Source organism: Mytilus trossulus, chromosome 8 (assembly GCF_036588685.1).
Source record: "Mytilus trossulus isolate FHL-02 chromosome 8, PNRI_Mtr1.1.1.hap1, whole genome shotgun sequence".
Lineage (NCBI taxonomy): Eukaryota > Metazoa > Mollusca > Bivalvia > Mytilida > Mytilidae > Mytilus > Mytilus trossulus.
Genome location: NC_086380.1, coordinates 59,608,051 through 59,630,709, shown reverse-complemented (window position 1 = coordinate 59,630,709; position 22,659 = coordinate 59,608,051). Strand labels below are relative to the sequence as shown.

General features: G+C 33.5%; 1 protein-coding gene across 1 annotated transcript; it reads left to right on the top strand.

The window, feature by feature from the left end:
- Positions 1-3,536: 3,536 nt before the first annotated feature.
- Positions 3,537-17,879, top strand: LOC134727823 (uncharacterized). The gene is made up of 4 exons (XM_063592214.1): positions 3,537-4,350; positions 8,424-8,534; positions 13,297-13,410; positions 16,393-17,879. Exons 1-4 carry the CDS (start codon positions 3,537-3,539, stop codon positions 17,595-17,597), a joined length of 2,244 nt encoding a protein of 747 aa, XP_063448284.1. The 3' UTR covers positions 17,598-17,879.
- The last annotated feature ends 4,780 nt before the right edge of the window (positions 17,880-22,659 follow it).

The window sequence follows — 22,659 nt, the reverse complement described above, 5'->3', positions numbered from 1 at the left end:
TTTTTTATCTGTCACCAAATGTTTTTATTAAAAAATCGGGACAATTCACGCCATCTAGCTGCTCAAAAGAAGACTTTTAAACCAAAAGTTTCAAATGATGAAGTTGAAATCATCCCATCGGAAATTTTACGGACGCCATTAAGAGTTGGTTGACCGTTATGGAACAGTTTCACAGATGATCACGGATATGTTCCTGGTGACGTATAACTACAATCCCGTTCCCTTTTCACGAATATGTTCTACCGAATTAGACTATAACAGACCGGGTTTGTAATAACATGAGCAACACGACGTGTGCCACATGTAGAGCAGAATCTGCTTACCCTTCGATAGCACTTGAGATCACTCGTAGTTGGTGGGGTTCGTGTTGCTAAGTCTTTAGTTTTCTATGTTGTGTATTGAGTTCTATTATTTGTCTGTTTGTCTTTTTGTTTTTTAGCTGTGACGTTGTCCGTTTTTTTTTTCGATCTATGAGTTTGACTGTCCCTCGTGTATATTTCGTCCCTCTGTTAAATAAACTATTAAATTATATGTATTCATTCCTAAAAATTAAATGATAAATGATGAACACTTCTTCATTATTCAGAATTAACTACTAGTATTCACCCTTTGGTGCAGAGATCATATCTGTTCCTATCACACCACTTCAATCTCGGGCGTTGAGATCATATCTGTTCCTATCACACCACTTCAATCTCGGGCGTTGAGATCATATCTGTTCCTATCACACCACTTCAATCTCAGGCGTTGAGATCATATCTGTTCCTATCACACCACTTTAATCTCGGGCGTTGAGATCATATCTGTTCCTATCACACCACTTCAATCTCGGGCGTTGAGATCATATCTGTTCCTATCACACCACTTCAATCTCGGGCGTTGAGATCATATCTGTTCCTATCACACCACTTTAATCTCTGGCTTAGAGATCATATATCTGTTCCTATCACACCACTTCAATCTCGGGCGTTGAGATCATATCTTCCTATCACACCACTTCAATCTCGGGCGTTGAGATCATATCTGTTCCTATCACACCACTTCAATCTCGGGCGTTGAGATCATATCTGTTCCTATCACACCACTTCAATCTCGGGCGTTGAGATCATATCTGTTCCTATCACACCACTTCAATCTCGGGCGTTGAGATCATATCTGTTCCTATCACACCACTTCAATCTCGGGCGTTGAGATCATATCTGTTCCTATCACACCACTTCAATCTCGGGCGTTGAGATCATATCTGTTCCTATCACACCACTTCAATCTCCGGCTTAGAGATCATATATCTGTTCCTATCACACCACTTCAATCTCGGGCGTTGAGATCATATCTGTTCCTATCACACCACTTTAATCTCCAGCTTAGAGATTATATATCTGTTCCTATCACACCACTTCAATCTCCGGCTTAGAGATCATATATATGTTCCTATCACACCACTTCAATCTCGGGCGTTGAGATCATATCTGTTCCTATCACACCACTTCAATCTCGGGCGTTGAGATCATATATCTGTTCATATCACACCACTTCAATCTCCGGCTTAGAGATTATATATATGTTCCTATCACACCACTTCAATCTCCGGCTTAGAGATCATATATCTGTTCCTATCACACCACTTCAATCTCCGGCTTAGAGATCATATATCTGTTCCTATCACACCACTTCAATCTCCGGCTTAGAGATCATATATCTGTTCCTATCACACCACTTTAATCTCCGGCTTAGAGATCATATATCTGTTCCTATCACACCACTTCAACCTCGGGCGTTGAGATCATATCTGTTCCTATCACACCACTTTAATCTCCGGCTTAGAGATCATATATCTGTTCCTATCACACCACTTCAATCTCGGGCGTTGATATCTTATCTGTTCCTATCACACCACTTCAACCTCGGGCGTTGAGATCATATCTGTTCCTATCACACCACTTCAATCTCGGGCGTTGAGATCATATATCTGTTCCTATCACACCACTTCAATCTCCGGCTTAGAGATCATATATCTGTTCCTATCACACCACTTCAATCTCCGGCTTAGAGATCATATATCTTTTCCTATCACACCACTTCAATCTCCGGCTTAGAGATCATATATCTGTTCCTATCACACCACTTCAATCTCCGGCTTAGAGATCATATATCTGTTCCTATCACACCACTTCAATCTCCGGCTTAGAGATCATATATCTTTTCCTATCACACCACTTCTATCTCCGGCTTAGAGATCATATATCTGTTCCTATCACACCACTTTAATCTGAGGTGTTGACAATATATCCATTCATATCACGTCACTTCAATCTCGGGCGAAGATGTGGTACCGGATCGTGAAAGAATTTTAATGTAAATTCTAGGTCAGAATTTGTGAAAAATCGCTTAATTTTCAAAACGCTGAACAAATCCGTAAAAAAAAACAAGTCTGTCACTATGGTTGAACTTCCTCAACATAGATGTGCAATAAGATAAAGAAAATTTCAGTACAGTAAAGGCGCAATGCATGTCTATGGAAAAAAATAGAAAAAACACGCTATTTCTACCTATAATGGACATATTTCAATATATCATGATATTTGAAATTCAATCTTTGGTGGATGTGATAGTACCATCAAATTAAAGTATGCTCTTTCGTTTAAAGTATTAATTTGTTTACGAAAACTTTGAAATTTGTTGACTTTTCATCAAACTTGATCGTGAAAGATCAGGCAACGCATTATCTTGATCGTGAAAGATAATGCGTGACCATTAGACTTAATACTAGTTATCAGTTATCAATATTTCTTTTACCATTTTATATACCTGCAACTGGTTCAAACCTGTAGCTATTTTGATAAGAATGAACTTTAAAGTTATTATTATTTTTAATTCAACACTTCACATCGAAAGTTAAACCGACTGACACCAGTGATATTGTATCAAGCCAATATTTGAAATAAATATTTAATTAATATGCTGTTAAAAAATATTGGTTGCATCGATTTGTTTTAGTTGCACTCCAAGTTTCTGTAGAAACTGTTCATTTGTTTACATGTTCAAGGAATGCATTTCAAAACAATTTACTTAGTGATACAAAGGGCGGACATGAGATTATAAACAGTGAAAATGCATTCAACTACTTTATTGCGTCGACAAATCAGTATGTCTATTTGAAACTATCTAAAAACAAATTGCACAGCTTCTTATCAGTAACAGCTGTGATATATATACACAATAAATTTATAAGTTATCTTTAGAAATATGTTTATCTTATATCTGCCATCCGCCAAGAATTTGTTTTTTTTAAAGTTTTTTTTAAATTGAGACTGATGACCGACAAAAATATAAACAGGTGAACTAATCTTGTATCCTTTATCTTGAGTCTGACATTCGTAAATTTAATCATTATTTTGGTAATTATTTAAAATCTAATCGTTAAAGAACTAGGCATTATACAGCAAACAGTGTTATGCAACAGATAATTTTCTTTGACTTTTCAAGTTATTGGAATTAAAGTTTAATACTAGTAACCACTTTCACTATAATCTAAAATGTTTAGTCAGAAATATTTGTCTATATTGTATTTCAATTGGATAATATATTCGTGCAAATGTCAGTATTTAGAGAAGTTTGTTGCCCCGATACTGGACAATCAAAACGCACCACTTGTTGCAATAGTTGATACAAGAAATATAAGTTCGCATATTGTCCGGTCTATCGAAATCCCATTACGGGAGATTATAAATTCAACTACACAATGCAAAATAAAAGAAGAACTAGAAAAATATGCTGTTTCCAGTCAGAGGAATGTAAATGGTCAGCTAGAAACCTTACAACACAAGATTGACAAACATATTGAAGATCTCAGTAACCAATTCACGGTAGTTAACCAGGACATTGTGTCATTGAGAAAGGACACGGAAGATACCATTTCACATGAAATTCTTGAACATAAGGAGGATTTGACCAAGCTTGTAAATACCCTGAAATCGAATCTCGATAAAAAGATGAATAATTTAAGTAGAAATGTGGTTTTCGTGCAGTCAGAAGTACAAAAGAAGATCGACAAACATATTAAAGATAACCGGCACCAATTTACTGTGCTTCAACAGGACGTTGCGACATTAAGGAGAGAAATGGAGGAAAAAATATCGCATGATATTCTTGAAAACATTACGAATTTTACTAAAATTGTCAATACTGTGAACAAAAACCTAGTTGGAAAAGTGAAGAATTTAACCAACAATGTGGAAATCATGCAATCTGAACTAGCAGAACAACTGGAACAGCATTCAATTAGATTAGGGGGACACAGCTCAAGGCTAGACGACCTAAATGCTAGTTTAAATGCCATAAATTCAAGAGGTAAGTTCACTTAAGAATTGAATGCTTCTTTTTGTAACTTCTTTGAGGTCTAAAAGCGTTGACAGAAGCACATTTTGTATGAGGCGCGTCCGCGCTTAATTCTTAAAATGTGTGCACGGTCAAAGCTTTTACAACCCTTTTGGAGTTACAAATCGAAGCATTCAATTCTTATAATTATAATTTTTAGCTAGAACCATGAAAACACGATTTTTATATTATTAGCCTGTGCACTTTATTGTTGGACCTCGTGTCATCATGAATATTTAAGTTTATAGTGCAATGAGGTTGATAAAGGAATAACGCGAAATTGCAGTGTAGCCAATCAGAAAAACGTATTGTAATGAAACATACATCTAATGTAATTATTAGTTAATACAAAATTGAACGTTGACTATTCATTACAAGTGTGGACACAGATCAGTGTGGATAGTACTTGTTTGATAAATGTTATAGTTAGTTAGCCCTTGGAAGTACTTTATTGTAATACGAGTATATTATATGATATTTTATTGTTTTAAAATCTTTTCACAGGAAATTAAAGTATGTTGGTGACTCCCCTAGATGTTTTCGAGCATTTTCTAAGTCTTTTTCGTAGGTTTCTATGTTAAGATTTGTCTAATAGCTATAGTGAGAGCCAATGTTGGATTTCAGCTATGTAGCAAAAGCTCAAAATAAGCAGAGTAAACTTCATTCCATAAGTTTTCCTTATTTTCTGGACTGTTGTGTCGAATTTAAACTCGATTCTATTGTAAACTGTGTAAGACAGTAGTGGTCACTTATCATCGATTTTAATAGAAGTCCTATTCATTTATATACATTTTCAAACTTTTGTAATTAGATTATCGCAGAAGCGTACATGTTACTTTTCCTTTAGGTCCAAGTCAATAAGTTATAAATGCATATATAACATTTTCGAAAAACGCCCAATTATTTTATTTTGAATATAAGATACTCTGTATGTCAAATTATTCTGTCGATATATGTGTTACAACATTTTTTCCATTCATTTTTTATACACAAATAAGGCCGTTAGTTTTCTTGTTTGATTTGTTTAACATTGTCATTTCGGGCCTTTTACAGCTGACTATGTGGTAGGGGCTTTGCTCATTGTTGAAGGCCGTACGGTGACCTATAGCTGTTAATTTCTGTTTCATTTGGTATCTTGTAGAGAGTTGTCTCATTGGCAATCATACCACATCTCCTTTTTTATATTTATAAAAAGGAAAATATCAATCTAAAATAATTTTTGTTATCTGATTCCGAAGTTGGTTTTGTTGTCTATTACATTCATATAAAAGAGCCAACACAAATCAAAATTCTGTAAAAAAAAAACCATTTTGTATTATTAAACAGTCAACATGGTTAAATTGAAAATTGGTATTCGATTGCGTATAGCAACTTTTAAATTGAAAGCAAAAACATGTTATTTTTTTTAATTTCATATTTATATATTAAAATGTATGTTTCAGCAACATCTTGCTACCTATTAAGGGCAGTTATGTTACCTTATCTTCTAAAAAGAAAATATTAAGACGTACCAATAGCATACATGTAGGTGAACATGGTGAACGGCGAACCAATACTTTACAGGGAGACGGATTATTATAAGGAAAGCTTTTTTTCCGAATCCCTTCGACGTCGCGTACGGTGTTATTTTGCATGCATTGTATACTTAATGATGTACACTTATATTTCATTTTGTATATAATAGGTACTTGGGGACAGGACTATTTTGTTTTGCCCTCCCCCTTCAGTTTCTGAAATTTGTAATTTTTTTGATTTACGTTAATTTCAATTATTTTCGTGTATTACACAGTACAATATGATCATACATATACCATGTATACTGGAAATAACATGTATTTGCTATTTACATACTATCAATTCCAAGTTGACCATCCACAGCGGTCATTGATATGTTATCACCAACACGGTATTCAATATTAGTATTAATGTAATACTTTTGTTATATGTAGTTATTTGTTTAATTGTGTAAGGTACATGCTTTTTTAAATGAAATGTTTTTAAAGTAAACCAAGGTTTATTTTTTACACGTGGCTCTAAAAATAAGGGTATTTTGCTTTCAATCTGAAAGTTCATTGTCAAACATACTACATCTCATTTATATACGCCCGTCAACGTATTATGATATACAAATGTCTGGCGTCTGACTGTCCGTTTGTCTGTATGTCCATTTGTCTGCATGTCTGTCTGTTTATTCGGCGTCCACATGTCGCACCGTAACTTGAGAACCGCTTATCCAAATTTCATGAAACTTAATATAGTTGTTTCTTATGGTGGTCAAACGATCTGCATACTTTTTGGTGAATTTAAACATTTTGAGTTACAGGACTGTATAGCTAAAACAGAGATGTGAATTTTCACATGTCGCGATGTATCTCAAAAACGATTTCTGATTATTGCTTCAAACTTCACAGATTTCACACACTTCTTAATGATATTAATCAAAGATCTGTATACTTTTTGGTGATGATTCAAAATTTTATTTTAGAGTTATTGAGTTTTTTTGTCAAAAAGGGGGGTGTTTTCACATGTCGCGCCATATCTCATAACTTTTGAGTTACATGTATATTAATCTAAAGATCTGTATACCTTTTTGGTGATGATTCAAAATTTTATTTTGGAGTCATTGAGTTTTTGTCGAGCCTGCGAGTTTTGTCACAGAAAGTTCGACATAGGGGTAGTGATCCGGCGGGCGCGGCTACGGCGGCGGCGGCGGCGGCGTTAGCATATTTTTTTAAAGGTGGAAGACCTTGATGCTTCATACTTTGTATATAGATACATCATGTTACGAAGTTTCCATCAGTCACATGTCATATGTCCTTGACCTCATTTTCATGGTTCAGTGACTACTTGAAAAAAAAGTTACGATTTTTTGTAATGATAAATTCTCTCTTATTATAAGTAATAGGATAACTATATTTGGTATGTGCGTACCTTGCAAGGTCCTCATGCCCATCAGACCGTTTTCACTTAACCTCGACCTCATTTCATGGATCAGTGAACAAGGTTAAGGTTTGGTGTTCAAGTTCGTATCTCAGATACCAAAAGCAATAGAAGTAGTATATTCGGTGTATGGAAGGATTGTTAGGTGTACATGTCCAACTGGCAGGTGTCATCTGACCTTGACCTCATTGTCATGTTTCAGTGGTAATAGTTAAGTTGTTTTTGTCTGTTTTTCTAGTACTGTATACTCTATTTGGTGTTTTAAAAATGAATGTATGGTGATCATATTTAGCTGTACGTGCCATCTGACCTTGACCTCATTTTCATGGTTCAGTGGTCAAAGTTAAGTTTTTTAGTTGTTTTTTCTTCTGATACTTTATGTCATAGATCATCTATATTTGTTATATGGAAATATTTTATGATTTATATGTCAGTTGACCTTGACCTCATTTTCATCGTTCATTGGTCAAAGTTTAGTTTTCTAGGTTAATGTTATGTTTATTTGACAGTTGTAATAAAGCTTTATGTTTGGGAATATCAACATACTATCAATGATTATTAAAGAAGGTGAGAAATTTCAACGTGTGCACTCTTGTTTGTAAAAAAGAAAGGGGTTTTCACATAATGCATTGTATCTTAAAAACCATATTGCTCAAAACTTTTCACACCTCTTAGTTATATTAATCTTAAGATCTGTATATTTTTGGATGATGGTTCAAAATTTATTTTAGAGTTATTGAGTTTTTTGTAATATAAGTTTTTTTTTCACATGTCGCGACGTATCTCAGAAACTATTTATGATTACTGCATAACATTTCTCACACAAGACGAAGAGCATATCATGCGCTCATTGGGCAGCTGTATATTTATACCTCGAGATATGACTAAAACAGCATATATGCATCTAAAACTAACAATTGAGACACTTAGACTGCTATATGATTTATTTTCTTGGTGTTCAGCATTTCCAAAAAATAGTTAAATTGTAATTTAATTTATACATGTTATATTTACTGATAGTGAAATTATATTGGTGAATAAATTACATGATATTTTAGTTGCACACTTTCCAATATTTTAAACGGATTTTTTCTTTCTTATTTCAGCTCAGCAACAGCAGAAATCGGATTTACTTGAAACACAATTGGCAAATGCTGAAGAGATAAATAACACACAACTGCAGGAAAATGTTAATTTAAAGATTTTAACAGAACTAGGTAAATAAGAAGAACTATAACATATATTAAAAACCAATTCTTCAGAGAACAATTGAAGGTCTTTCCACCTCGATAATTAGAATGGAATTTAGAAAAAAAAGTTAGAAAGGGTCACTCCTTGTTGATGTAATTTGGTACCTCAACTGATATAGAAAAATAAGATTAAATATAGGTATATTTAGAAGATTTAATTGTTTTATAATGAACAAAAACAAATTTAAAGCAAAGGACCTCAATTTCAAGGTCATGGGTCAGTGAACTCAAATTGGAAGGTCCGAGGTCAATCACTTGTATGGTTGTGGCCCAGTAGTTTCCAGTAGTTTCAGAGGAGAAGATTTTTGTAAAAGATTACTTTAATTTACGAAAAATGGTTAAAAATTGACTATAAAGGGCAATAACTCCTAAACGGGTCAACTGACCATTTTGGTCATGTTGACTTATTTGTAGATCTTACTTTGCTGAACATTATTGCTGTTTACAGTTTATCTGTAACTATAATAATATTCAAGATAATAACCAAAAACAGCAAAATTTCTTCAAAATTACCAATTCAGGGGCAGCAACCCAACAACCGATTGACCGATTCATCTGAAAATTTCAGGGCAGATAGATCTTGACCTGATAAACATTTTTACCCCATGTCAGATTTCCTCAAAATGCTTTGGTTTTTGAGTAATAAGCCAAAAACTGTATTTTACCCGTTTGTTCTATTTTTAGCCGTGGCGGCCATCTTGGTTGGTTGACCAGGTCACGCCACACATTTTTTAAACTAGATACCCCAATGATGATTGTGGCCAAGTTTGGTTTGATTTGGCCCAGTAGTTTCAGAGGAGAAGATTTTTGTAAAAGCTAACGCCGGACGACGGACGACGGACGCCGGACGCAAAGTGATGAGAAAAGCTCACTTGGCCCTTTGGGCCAGGTGAGCTAAAAAGCGCAAATGTCCTATGTTTTGAAGCGCAAGTGTCCACAAAAAAAGCGCAAATGTCCTATGAAAAAGCGTAAACGTCCCATGCCGAAATATACCGCAGGAACAGTCAAACTCATAGATCGAAAATAAACTGACAACGTCATGGCTAAAAAGGAAAAAAACAAACAGACAGACAGAGAAATAATTGTACACAAGACACAACATAGAAAACTAAAGACTAGGCAAGACGACCCCCACAAAAAACTGGGGATGATCATATGTGGTCCTGGAGGGAAAGCAGATCCTGCTCCACATATGGCATCCGTCGTTTAGTCTTATGTAATAATAAATCCGGTGAATTGTGTGTTTGAAGGAAAAAAATACATAGCATACATTAAGAGGGTATAAATTTGAGATGAGCAAAGTTAAGTATGCATATGATGGTGAAGATAACGATCATTTTGTACAATCAAAATACGGTGCAATATATCCTACACCTTGCATAAAAAGAAGATGTGGTATAATTGACAATGTATTAATTAGAGAACAAATGTCGTAGATTTAATATCTACAGATCATCGTACGACATTCAGCAATGAACCTTACCAATATCGTATACTAAACTATAAATTGCCCCGTTATACAATTCAAACTAAACAAGAACTATCATGAAAAAAGATATCCGACGTATTTAAGTTTTAGTATATGTTTTAAACTATCATTTCGATAACCTTTCTGTTTACATTCACCAAATCCCCGCGGAAATCTCACATACGTAGGTGCGTTCTAAAAGTCATGTACGTTCGTACAACAAAGTTTACATTAAAAATTATATAATTGTCCCGAATAAACAGCTGTCATGGATGCAAAGAGCTATTGATGAAACAATTATTTTAATAAAAATATAAATCTTTGTAAAATCTAGTTCAAATATTAATAGTTTTTCACTTGCTTTCCATCACGATATGATTAACGAGACGTTTTTTCAAACACAACCAAATCACCCACCATGACAACATTTTGTCTAATCACAGAAAGGATTTTCGAGCATGCGTATTCTGTTGCCATAGTTAAGCGTCCTTAAGTTCAAAAGGCACAAACCGAACCTATACCGACTACGTCTGAAAAAATACCGACCTGATTTATAAACAAATCTATTACAATATACAAAGATCTAATATGATAGACAACAACTAACAACAATAAGTGAATTACAGACTCCTGTGCCTGATTTGGGACAATCAGCGGGTTTTAACAAATTTGGGAACGTTCAACCCTCTAGCTAACGTGGTACCGTGGTATAGAAGCACAACATAAGACCAATAGCAAATCTCAGTTGAAAAGTTCTATATCGTGTTATCATCTATACTATTAAACGAGAAGACCTTATTTTGTGTGTCGCTTCTCTTCTTTCCACAATAAATTAATCAACATGCCTCTGTGTCCTATAGTCGCATTTGTCACCCATTCATATGATTTTTCAGATAGAGTTATTTTGGAAGAAAAACGAGAAAAAGGCATCCGGATATTGTCCCGTCATTGGACGAAATTTTAAGTCTGATTAGACTTCCGGTTTGCGTTTTTCTGTATACTTTGAACATACATAAAATAAGAATAAAGTGTATTTTCAGAATTCTATCTGCTATCATTTTCAAGTTTACCACCCACGGCGGTCACAGAGTTAATTAAATAGAGAGGGTCTGTATACTATATCAATGACCACCATGGATCAATTAGTAAACTTAGAATTGAAAGTAAATACACTATATTCAAACAGTAATGAATGTTCATAATATACAGATGAGCGCTAAAATTATTCATATTAACTTTTAATACTTTTTCTGAAATTCTCCAACCATTAATATAAATCAAAATTCATTGATTACAAAAAACGAAGATGTGGTATGATTGCCATGTTGAGACAACTCTCCACAAGAGACCAAAATGACACAGACATTAACAACTATAGGTCACTCTACGACCTTCAACAACGAGCAAAGCCCATATCGCATACTCATCTTTAAAGGTCCCGAACTGACAAATGTAAATCAATTCAAACCAGAAAACTAGCGGCCTTATTCATGTACTTAAAAATGAACGAAAAACAAATATGTAACACATAAATAAACGACAACCACCGAATTACAGGCTCCTGACTTAAATGTTCATAACATACTAAATGTATTATGTTCATATTGAAATTGATAGAAAACCAAAAATTGGGAATTTTGAAAATGAAGGAGGAGGGAAAAAAAAACATTTTCCTGTCCACAAGAACCTATGACTTGAGATACTTTTGCTGAAATTCTCCAGTTATTCAATATTTTACACCATTCTTCCAACAACACTTTACATACTTTAAAGTCATAAGAAACCTCAAATAAAAAAAAATAATGCATATGATCTTTATAACTCAATGGATAGTTTTCATTATAAAACTTATGTACATATACTTTTTTCTGAAGAAAATTCTTTAATTTATTCATATTTAGAAGAAGTTTACTTTATTTGAATAGCTTCCTTCCAGCAAGCAATTCCCCCGATATATTTTCCGTATGCAAGGTGACCTCAGTGTGACCCATCTCGTAAAAATCCGGTGACCACAATACGCATGGATGTCCTTAAAATAAACTATTATCTGAATTTACATGTTAAACACGTGCTCAATTTCCATGCTTTTTTGTTTATTTTTCGTCAATTGTTGACAAACAGGTGACAATCGTTAAACTTCGGCTTCAAAACACGAACTTTAATTACCTGCCATATTTTCACAACAACGCTGACCGATTGAAAAGAAAATTGACAATTATACGAAATTTACACAAAAAAAATGATAAATTCGAGCACAGAAGACTAAGTTTATGATGTTTGAATGCATTGGTTCAAGAATTGGAAGAACATTATTTTTCACCGGTCACTCGTTTCTTATGCCTTTAAACTACGCTCTAAATGCCCGCGATTTCGCGGTTGTGTTCTATTTATAATTAAATGCCTAGGATGCATTTTCAAATACTAATGAAAAAGTAATATATAATCGATAGAATCGTCTTAATACATATTTATTAGTCTAATACCGACAAAGCCGAATGTGACTTAAGATTATGTCTGTCTGTATATCCGTCCGCCTGTCTTTCGATCTGATTGTCGGTTTGTCCGTCGGTTGTTTTCACGTTTGAATGGTCAGTTGGTTGATCGGTCGGTCGGTTGGATCTATCTGTCTGTCAGTCCGTCGGTCCGGTACATTAGTTTTCACTCTTCTTTTCCTTCGTTCTTGAAGGTAGTGATTTGATATTTAGCATGTAGTTTTATTGTGGCCAGTTACATATCAACTTTGTATTGTGTCCCGGTCTGATGATTTTTTGTTGAGTTATAATCATCGGTCATAGAAAGTTCCAGCCATTATTTTTTTTTATCTATTTTCTTTAAAATGCTTACAGAAATTGATTTGAAACTTTGTAAGATATACTAATTATGCACGTAATAGATCAAGTTCGAATTCTGTTTTGTTTGAATGATTTTTACAGTGTTATGGTCCTTTGACTTAGAAAATACTGAAAAAGTAATCTGTTTTCCATAACTTTTTGGACATTGGTATTTTGGCCAAAATATCAAACACGTTTAAAGTATGTGGTCCCATTCTGTCGTGTCCAGTATCTTTATTGCAGTTGTTGTACCAACATATTTCGCGGAGTCGGTCAAATTTCTAACGGAGTCGTCCAAAATTTCATTAATAAATGGAAATCTGTTTTTAAATTGATGATACTGAATTCATTTTATGACAAATGAACTAGATGCTATTTACAGTTTAACTTTTCCCCTTGTTTAAAATGCTTTTTATTATTATTATTTCAGCTCAGCTTCATCAGAAATTGGCAAATATTGAAAAGAGAAATGAGGAAACGGAATACCGAAACAATTTAAAATTTTCAGATTTACAAAACCAGATTTATGACCTCCCGGAACAAGGTAAATTGAACTATTATAACAAAAAGAGAAACACACTTCTTCTGGCTGATGCGAACTTACACTTTACGACGTCATATATAAAATTGAAAGGAAACACATTATGTAGTCGTTTAAAAAATATCCACAACTCAAAAACGACAACATACTGCCAAAGCATGCAAAGTGTATGCTGTCAATGCATCATGACTATGACATCGTTGTTATGTGATAGTCTAGGGTCGTATGTTTGATCTCTTGCTTTGTCGAATAGATATTTGAAGTGTCTGCTTCTTCACATCTAAACAGGCGAATTTTAGGAGAATAGAAAACTTTTCTGAGACGAGTGATATATCTTCCTAAAGACTCTTACGCCCTTATTTATAATAAACAATTTACAAAAATCAGCCATGACAGACATAAACCAACGAAATCAACTAAAAACCCACAGGCTCCTACCATTGGAAGGCACATAAAGAATGTGCTGGTGTAAAAAAAGGTTTGTGAGCGATCAACCCTCCCCTTTACTAGAACAATGTTGATACGCCACAACAAAAGAACAAAATAAGTGGAAAATCGCTTCATGTATCAGATCGGTACAAAGATAGATTGGAGATGGCAGGGTTTATACCCCAACATCATCCCTAACAACTAAAAAAGACAAGGAAGGACACCTACAACTAATAAATAAAGCATGTATACCTGACGTTCAGTGGTTGTCGTTTGTTGATCTTGTGTTTAAATGTTTCTCGTTTCTTATTTTTTGTATAGGTAAGACCGTTGACTTTCCTGTTTGGAGTGTTTTACAATTGTATTTTTTTGGGGCCCTTGATAGATTGATTTTCCGAGTGAGACAAGACGCCGTGTTGAAGACCATAATATGACCTATAATTATTTACTTTTACAAATTGTGACTTGGATGGAGAGTTGTCTCATTGGAACTCATACCACAGTTTCTTATATCTATATAAGAAAAAAATATTATTCAGTACACATCATACATTCAATGAATTTAAATTAAAAAGAAGTTTAGTCAGAGAAAAAAATGACCTTTTGTAGTACAAAAAAGGTATAAATTTGAAGTGCATATGTGTAAAACAATACTACGTAGGATGGTTTAATTTACTGATTACAAAATCAATATTTATACCAATGAAAACAATATTCCAAGATCTAAAATTGACCAGCTGTATTCTACTGTTGCCTTTCTTAATCTTATTGCAGTCTGTGTTGAACTTGTAACTTTTTAGAATGAGTTTACTTAATGAATTAAATAATCTTGCAAGTGATCAGTTCGACATTATCGAATCCTTATTCATGGGACCTTCAATTTTTAACCCATGAGCTAGAGAATATTTACGCATGTTTAAGTCGTTTTTAACAATTAAAAGGAGAAGAATGTCAACATTGAAAGTGACACAAAGAAGAACCATTTCGTTGACCGATTCAATCCATAAAAAAAATTATACATGTATATGTCCAATTGATAGTTAACTTATGTTTTAGCTTTTTCCATGAAATAAAACAGACATACCAAAATCCGATGCAAAAATCAAACCGGTGAATATATATTTTGACACTAATACCCCTTTAATTATTTCTTCAATAATAAACGTAGACATCAAATTGATCCCCTAAAAATGGTTTTGTTATATAATTTCATTACATGCTGAGGCTTATGACAAGCAAATCTCCGAGTTAATTCAAACTCTCTATCTGCATTGCAATACTTCACTTGAAGTGAGTGGAACGAAGTATAGAATATGATATCTGCGCCGGAGATTGATAAGAAGCCTGAAAATGCCCGCTTTTTGACATTTGACACCGGAATCAGACATATGACGTCACCTTGTTTAAGTTGTCATAGACTATAGCTATAACAGTATTTCGCAGATTTATTATTGTTCATCACGTTCTCACTACCACCGTACCATGTCATATCTGATGACACGATCATACCACTCTTATACTGCGATTATAGCACGGTCTTATCACAATTATACGTCGTTCATACCACATCCATACGGCGATCTAACTACGTTCTCAGCTCAAACGTCAACATCCTGTCCATTTTTTTAAATGCTGTTCAATTCCTTCTATTTCTTATAAACATGTAGATTTCTCTGAAATAACGCAGTCATGAAACCAAAATCAACCAGAACTCGTGGTTGTGGGGGCACGAGGAAAGGTATTGTGAAGTGGGACTTCTGATACGAATTCTGATCCAGTATTGACGATTAAAACTCGAAATGGTCGTAGTATAAACGTAGTCAGTGTGAAAGAAGAGCACGATGAGGACGGCATGGGCTTGCTACAATCCTTACGATCGTCACATTTGATTTTTATCAGAGATCAAAGTGCGATCATGGCCTTGTTTGACGGGGAAGTCATATATTTTAAAATGAATGCAACTTTAAATTTCTTGGTTGTAGTATTAAAATGATATTTTGGAATTGAACGCTTTTTTGTTGATGTAATGTTGCGCAAAGTTAAACACTCATACGCATCAAACGAATGGCAAACAATAGTATATTCATGACTTTAACATGATAACAGATATGAACGGTAATGCCCAGTGACTATTTGCAGAATCAAGCGTTAGCAGATGCAGCAAAATTAAGTTATATTCACATTTTGTTATTTTATTGGATGCCTAGATATAGATGTGAAATGTGTGTTTACAATGATTTTCTAACTTTTGAAGAATAAAAAAACGAAATATAATGCCAAAAAATACAGAAGATGCGTAAATAAGTCTGCAATCGAAGAGAAAAAAACGTTTGAAATGTATATCATGTATATGGTGCATTCGAATTTGGGTTATCGAGTTGTATTTTGCACTTCATTACTTGTTTGCTAAGTTGCTATTAGTAATTAGAAATTACTTCCGATTTATTTTACATCTTTTTTTTTTATTACAGTCCCATTTGAACAATTTGAACATCTATCTTCGTAGTTTATCTTACAAAAGAACACATAATGTTGTCCTTTTTTTTCTATTTGCAGGTTTTTACGAATATGCAGCTATTTTTACTGAGCCACTCAGTTACTCTGCTACAACACCAGTGTTGTATATTCATGGACACGACGATGGAAACGTAACAATCAAATATAATAGTTTCAATAGTAACATGTCAATTACTAAAGGAAAAAATGAAATGATCTTAAAGAAAGGAGTTTTCCTCAGAGATGGAATAGAAAATAAAGGCATACATATAACATCAACAGTCCCTATCACTGTTTATGTTTTTCAGACACACAAACATTCATCTGATGGATATGCAGCAATTCCAATCAAATACATGTCAACAGAATATATAGTTTCATCTTTTACTGTGTGGAAACATAATGAACGATATTACAATAGTTTTTTTGGAATTGTTTCATTAAGCGAATATACAAATGTAAAAGTTAAACTAAAAATGAAGCAAGGGACAGTTCAATTTAATGGAAAAGAGTTTGGAAATGGTAAAATTATAGAAATAAGAATGTCTGCCTTCCAAACATTACAATTATCGCATAATTATGATATTTCGGGAACGGCGGTTTCATCATCTAAACCAATAGGCGTTGTTTCCGGGAATATATGCAACCTAGTTGACAATCATGCTTGTAACCATGCAACAGAAATGATATTACCTATTAATCAGCTAGATAATGAGTTTATTATTCCTATAATCCAAACGCGACCAAAAAGTACCGTCCGATTATTATCTCCAGGAAAAGGTCAAATCAAAGTTCACCATGAAGATAGACATTACGAAACTCAACTTAATGAGGGGGAGTATCATGACCTTATCCACAATGACATATCAGTGGTTCAGTCAATCGGCAATCTTCTTGTGACAGTTTTTCCTCATGAGGCTCACGGTTTTGATTCATACATGATGACGGTATATGGCATTAATCAATACAAATCTGATTACAGTTTTATTATTCCGAGTAACTTTTCGAGTTTTGTAAGCATTACCTTTTATGGAGATGACATTCGTGGATTCGAGATCGACGGTAATGGAATGAAGGTTCATAAAAAATTTCAAAAGATTGTTCATGGTAAAAAGTATATTACATTCAGTTATAACATAACGGAAGGAGCTCATAGGATCAATAACTATATGGGAATCAGGTTCGGATTGTGGTTATATGGAAATCGCTTTAATGACGGATATGGTTATCCTGCTGGAATAGCTTTTCGTAGAAATGAAGGTTAAAAGAACATTTCCTATACATCCTATCCAATGTTGTTACCAAAGTTATGTTAATAAGAATTTGTAAATGTACTGCATGTTTCTTATAGTCATATTTATGCAAAGGGGGACACCAAAGCAATAGGACCTTCTAAAATAAATACACATATAATATTAATTATATCAGTATGAACACGGGAAACATCACCCTGAAGCCAGACAAAACCCTTCTCAAATATTAAACGATGAATTCATATATTAAACTCATCAGAAATACCAGGATCAGGATTACAAATAAATACGCAAGACGTGCTTTTCACCTACAAATGACTTAGCAGTAACATTCGAATTAATAAACAATAATTCATGGGGGTTTAAATTTAAACGAATTTTACCACGTGATTGCCCTTTATGCTAATATTTTACCTCGAGCGACAGTAGAAATAAAATATCAGCATTAAGGGCAAATCGTGGTAAATGTAAGTATTCTTGAAAAAGCTATGTTTTTTAACAGTACATTTATAATTATAGCAATACTATTTCATAGCCAATAATGTGATTAAGAATAAGTAAAAAGTAAAGATTGTTGTAAATGTAACATTTGTGTACACACTCTAGACTTTATGAGTATCCACAACTGATATGGAACAAAATTGCATGAGTACTGAACAAAACTTGAATAGATTACATAAAAAAGGTATCTTAATAAAGAAACACTTTTAAATCTGTTACATATATTTGTACGTTAAAATTAACATGAGGAAGTTTTTTGTTATCCTTTTCGTAACGTAGAATGCAAGTCATCGAGATAAATGTGAAGAGCAAACTTGTCGGTCTATGTGTGAATTAAACAAAAACATGCAACAATTCTAGTCAGCAAAATCGCGAAATTAGCTACCCGTAGAAATATTAATTCAGTAAGAACACTGAGTTACATTAAAGATAAACTAAAAGCTTTAAAGAATAATGCATTTCATGCATTGTTCCAACAGACATGATATTGGTTATAATACACTCAACTTGTTTGGGTTTTTCTTCATTTATGTATAATATTGAATAAGTGGAACTAGACGACACCGTTTAAAATTGATGTTCATGTTTCATACGTCGATTAAGAAAGTCCAAATCAAGCTTATGAAACCTGATAGAATTATATGAACTAAACAAAAAGCGAGACTGGTCGCGTCAGGAGCATACGACTGTTGTTTAAGTTTAAAATTAAGAATGGATATTGGGAATGTGTCAAAGACAAAACAAGCCGACAAAAGAGCAAATAACAGCTAAAGGCTACCAATGGGTCTTAAATGCAGCGAGAAAATCTTGCACCCAGTGGTCAGCCGGCCCCTCAATACAAATGTGCACTAGTTCAGTTACAATTGATGTCATATTATAAACTCCAAAACATGTTAATTAACTAAAATTAAGAAACATACAAGACCAACAAAGACCAGAGGTTCCTGACTTGCATTGGGGTTAAACATTGTTTTGAGATCTCAATCCTCCCCTTATACCTCTATCCAACGTAGAATAAAGAAACACTAAGTAATACACACAGTAATTAGGTTTAAGAGAAGTCCGAGTCCAATTTTAAATTATCCCATAAAGATACACGAGAGTAACGTTTTAATAGTAATATGTACATGTAAATGCTATACAATGGTACATAGGGTATGTTACTACTGCAAAATTGTTTATACACAATTGAAAACTTCAAATCATAACTTTTGTCATAGATCATAGATTGGAGGCACCCATATGCGTCAATATCAAAGGACTCACTGTGGATTCATAATAATTCACTAGATACCAAATTTGTGGATTTCATGGATACAGTTGAAACACGAATTCAAATGCTCAACAAATAACATATTTTCAATGGGTTATGCATACAGAGATTGACCAAACCACGAAATCAAATATCCACGAACATGCAAGTTTTCAGCAATCTCAAAAATTGATAACCACGGAAATAAATGAATCCACAGTAGAGATTATGCAAACTTTCTACTTTTTGTAAATAAATAAGGCCGTTAGTTTTTTCGTTTGAATTATTTTACATTTGTCATTCCGAGGCCTTTTATAGTTGACTATCCGGTATGGGCCTTGCTCATTGTTAAAGACCGTAGAGTGACCTATGGTTGTTGAAATATCTGTGGCATTTGGTCTCTTGTAGAGAGTTGTCTCGTTGCCAATCATACCACATCTTCTTTTACATATTTCTACATTTGGTGATATCCTAAATCAAGCACTCACTGAAATGTGGACTATCGGGTGACTGGACATCATGAATCTAAAGATGAGTCAAAGAACACAATAAATCGACCATTTTGGTCAATCAAATAGGTTATATCGGCAAATCGACAGATTGTTTGATTTAAATCTTCCAAACTCTATTTAGTGTATTTGTTTCGCATACATCACTATAATAATTCCAGATGCCATCGTTTTATTGTAGAAAGAATGAGATTTAGAATTTAAGATAAAATCTTTGTCGAACATCTTGTCGACCCGACGATGCTTTAGATAGTAGTTTGTTCTACAAAAAAGGGAGGGACAATCAATAAATTGTATGAGTTACTTGAACAAAAGGTATACGTATAGTATGTACTAGGTGAATTTACAGAAACCTAGATGCAGAATAAAAATACTTTTTTAAAATACATTTTTAAAAAGTAAACATGAATTATTTCAACTCAGACGTTTTATTCGTCCAAGCAGGTCTTCTTTGTGATAATTGGATAAACTATGAAATATCATTCGTGTCTCAGACAGTATATAATGTGACCTTCCCAATTTAGGGTTTATATTTACAAACTTATATTATGAATTTCCACTGCCTCAGTGTATTTTTTAATTTACCAAATATTTGTTTAACATAAGTCAAATTATAACTGACAATATCATGAAAAAGACAAAGTAAGAATTCATCTTTCTTAATCATCGAAAGTACATAGGAAAACAGTGTTAGGTACTGTAGCATTTGATACATTATGTGTAAGTCAATATTTTTTTTTATTTTTTTTTATTGTTATCCCAACTTTGAAACGAAATACCTCACACGTTATTGTTAGAATATATAGTTATCAAAGGAAGAATCTGTGAGTAAACTATTATTAAACTACAAAAAAAAACTCTCTAATAGTATCCAGTTTCAAAAACGGGTTCGTCAATTCAAATATTGATATATCAGAGATATGACTAGGAGTCGTTTATAAAGTTTTAACGAAGAGATATAATCTTACCGACCGAATACTACAAGACAGGGTATTGTTGCTTTTTGATTTAAGAATATTCTTATGTGAGGTTAAGGAAATTTGTCAAAGGTTCGGACTCCCTTTGTTTTTGTCCCGACGATACAGGGTAAACGATTTTGCCCAAAACACCAATTTTCTTTTCAAATAAGAATTTAATAGCTTATAAAGATCATTAACCCAAATTTAACAGATTCTAGATTTCTTTCCGTTTAAGTATAAGGTAAAAGGATAAGTCTGTTTTCTCTCGCCATTCTTTAACACTTGACGTTAAATACATCGAAAAGGATTTCCATTACCCACCCTTTTTTCCTTTAAAAATGTTCTGTACCAAGTCAGGAATATGGCCATTGTTATATTATTGTTCGTTTGTGTGTGTGTTACATTTTCACGTTGCGTCGTTTGTTTTCTCCAATTTTTTTTTGTGTAAATTTACATTGCGATAAGACGTGTCACGGTACTTGTCCATCCCAATTTCATGTATTTGGTTTTGATGTTATATTTGTTATTTTCGTGGGATTTTGTCTGATGCTTGGTCCGTTTCTGTGTGTGTTACATTTAAGTGTTGTGTCGTTGTTCTCCTCTTATATTTGGTGCGTTTCCCTCGGTTTAGGTTTGTTACTCCGATTTTATATTTTGTCCATGGATTTATGAGTTTTGAACAGCGGTATACTACTGCTGCCTTTATATATCACTATTTGGAACTTATTTTGTATTTTAACAACTGCTCTTTTGACTTATAGTATCAGTTATAATTAGTTATCAAAGGTACCAGGATTATAATTTAGTACGCCAGACGCGCGTTTCGTCTACATAAGACGCATCAGTGACGCTCATATCAAAATAGTTATATAAAATATATTTTGTTTATGAACCCTAAATACATCAAAAGAATAACAGGAATTACCAAAACATTTAACAGTTCAACAGGCCACAGCACCCTTCAAGAACCTACTTTGGAAAATACTTAAAAAGGGTATACATATCTTCCACATCTTATATGTCTTTGACATGTAATCATGATATGTTTTTATTTAATACTACCTTAAAGAAGGGACATTATAAAAATACAAAACTCCAAGGGAAATTCTAAATGGAAATTTCCCTATCAAATGGCAAAATCAATCGCTCAAACACATCAAACGAAAGACAACACTGTCATATTCCTTACGGCTTTTTTCTTGGGTATAACATGTTGAATTAAACCTGTTTTATATGTTGAATTAACCCTGTTTTATATACCTAGCTGATTCTGTTACTTTTATGACAGTCACATAGAATTCAAATTGTCTTTTTGTCGAGCCTTCGACTTTAGTCGAAAAAGCGAGACTAAGCGATCCTACATTCCGTCGTCGTCGGCGTCGTCGGCGGCGTCAACAAATATTCACTCTGTGGTTAAAGTTTTTGAAATTTGAATAACTTTCTTAAACTATACTGGATTTCTACCAAACTTTGACAGAAGCTTGTTTATGATCATAAGATAGTATCCAGAAGTAAATTTTGTAAAAATAAAATTCCATTTTTTTCGTATTTTACTATAAATGAACTTAGTTTTTTCTGCGGGGAAACAAAACATTCACTCTGTGGTTAAAGTTTTTAGTATTTTAATAACTTTCTCCAACTATCCTGGGTTTGTACCAAACTTGGACAGAAGTTTGTTTATGATCATAAGATAGTATCCAGAAGTAAATTTTGTAAAAATGAAATTCCATTTTTTCCGTATTTTACTATAAATGGACTTAGTTTTTTCTGCGGGGAAACATTTCATTCACTCTGTGGTTAAAGTTTTTAGAATTTTAATAACTTTCTTAAACTACCCTGGGTTTGTACCAAAC

Coding starts and splice junctions, on each gene's coding strand:
- LOC134727823 (XM_063592214.1), top strand. CDS start 3,537: ATGTTTAGTCAGAAATATTTGTCTATATTGTATTTCAATTGGATAATA. Junction 4,351..8,423: donor AAATGCCATAAATTCAAGAG/GTAAGTTCACTT, acceptor TTCTTATTTCAG/CTCAGCAACAGCAGAAATCG. Junction 13,411..16,392: donor TTATGACCTCCCGGAACAAG/GTAAATTGAACT, acceptor TTCTATTTGCAG/GTTTTTACGAATATGCAGCT.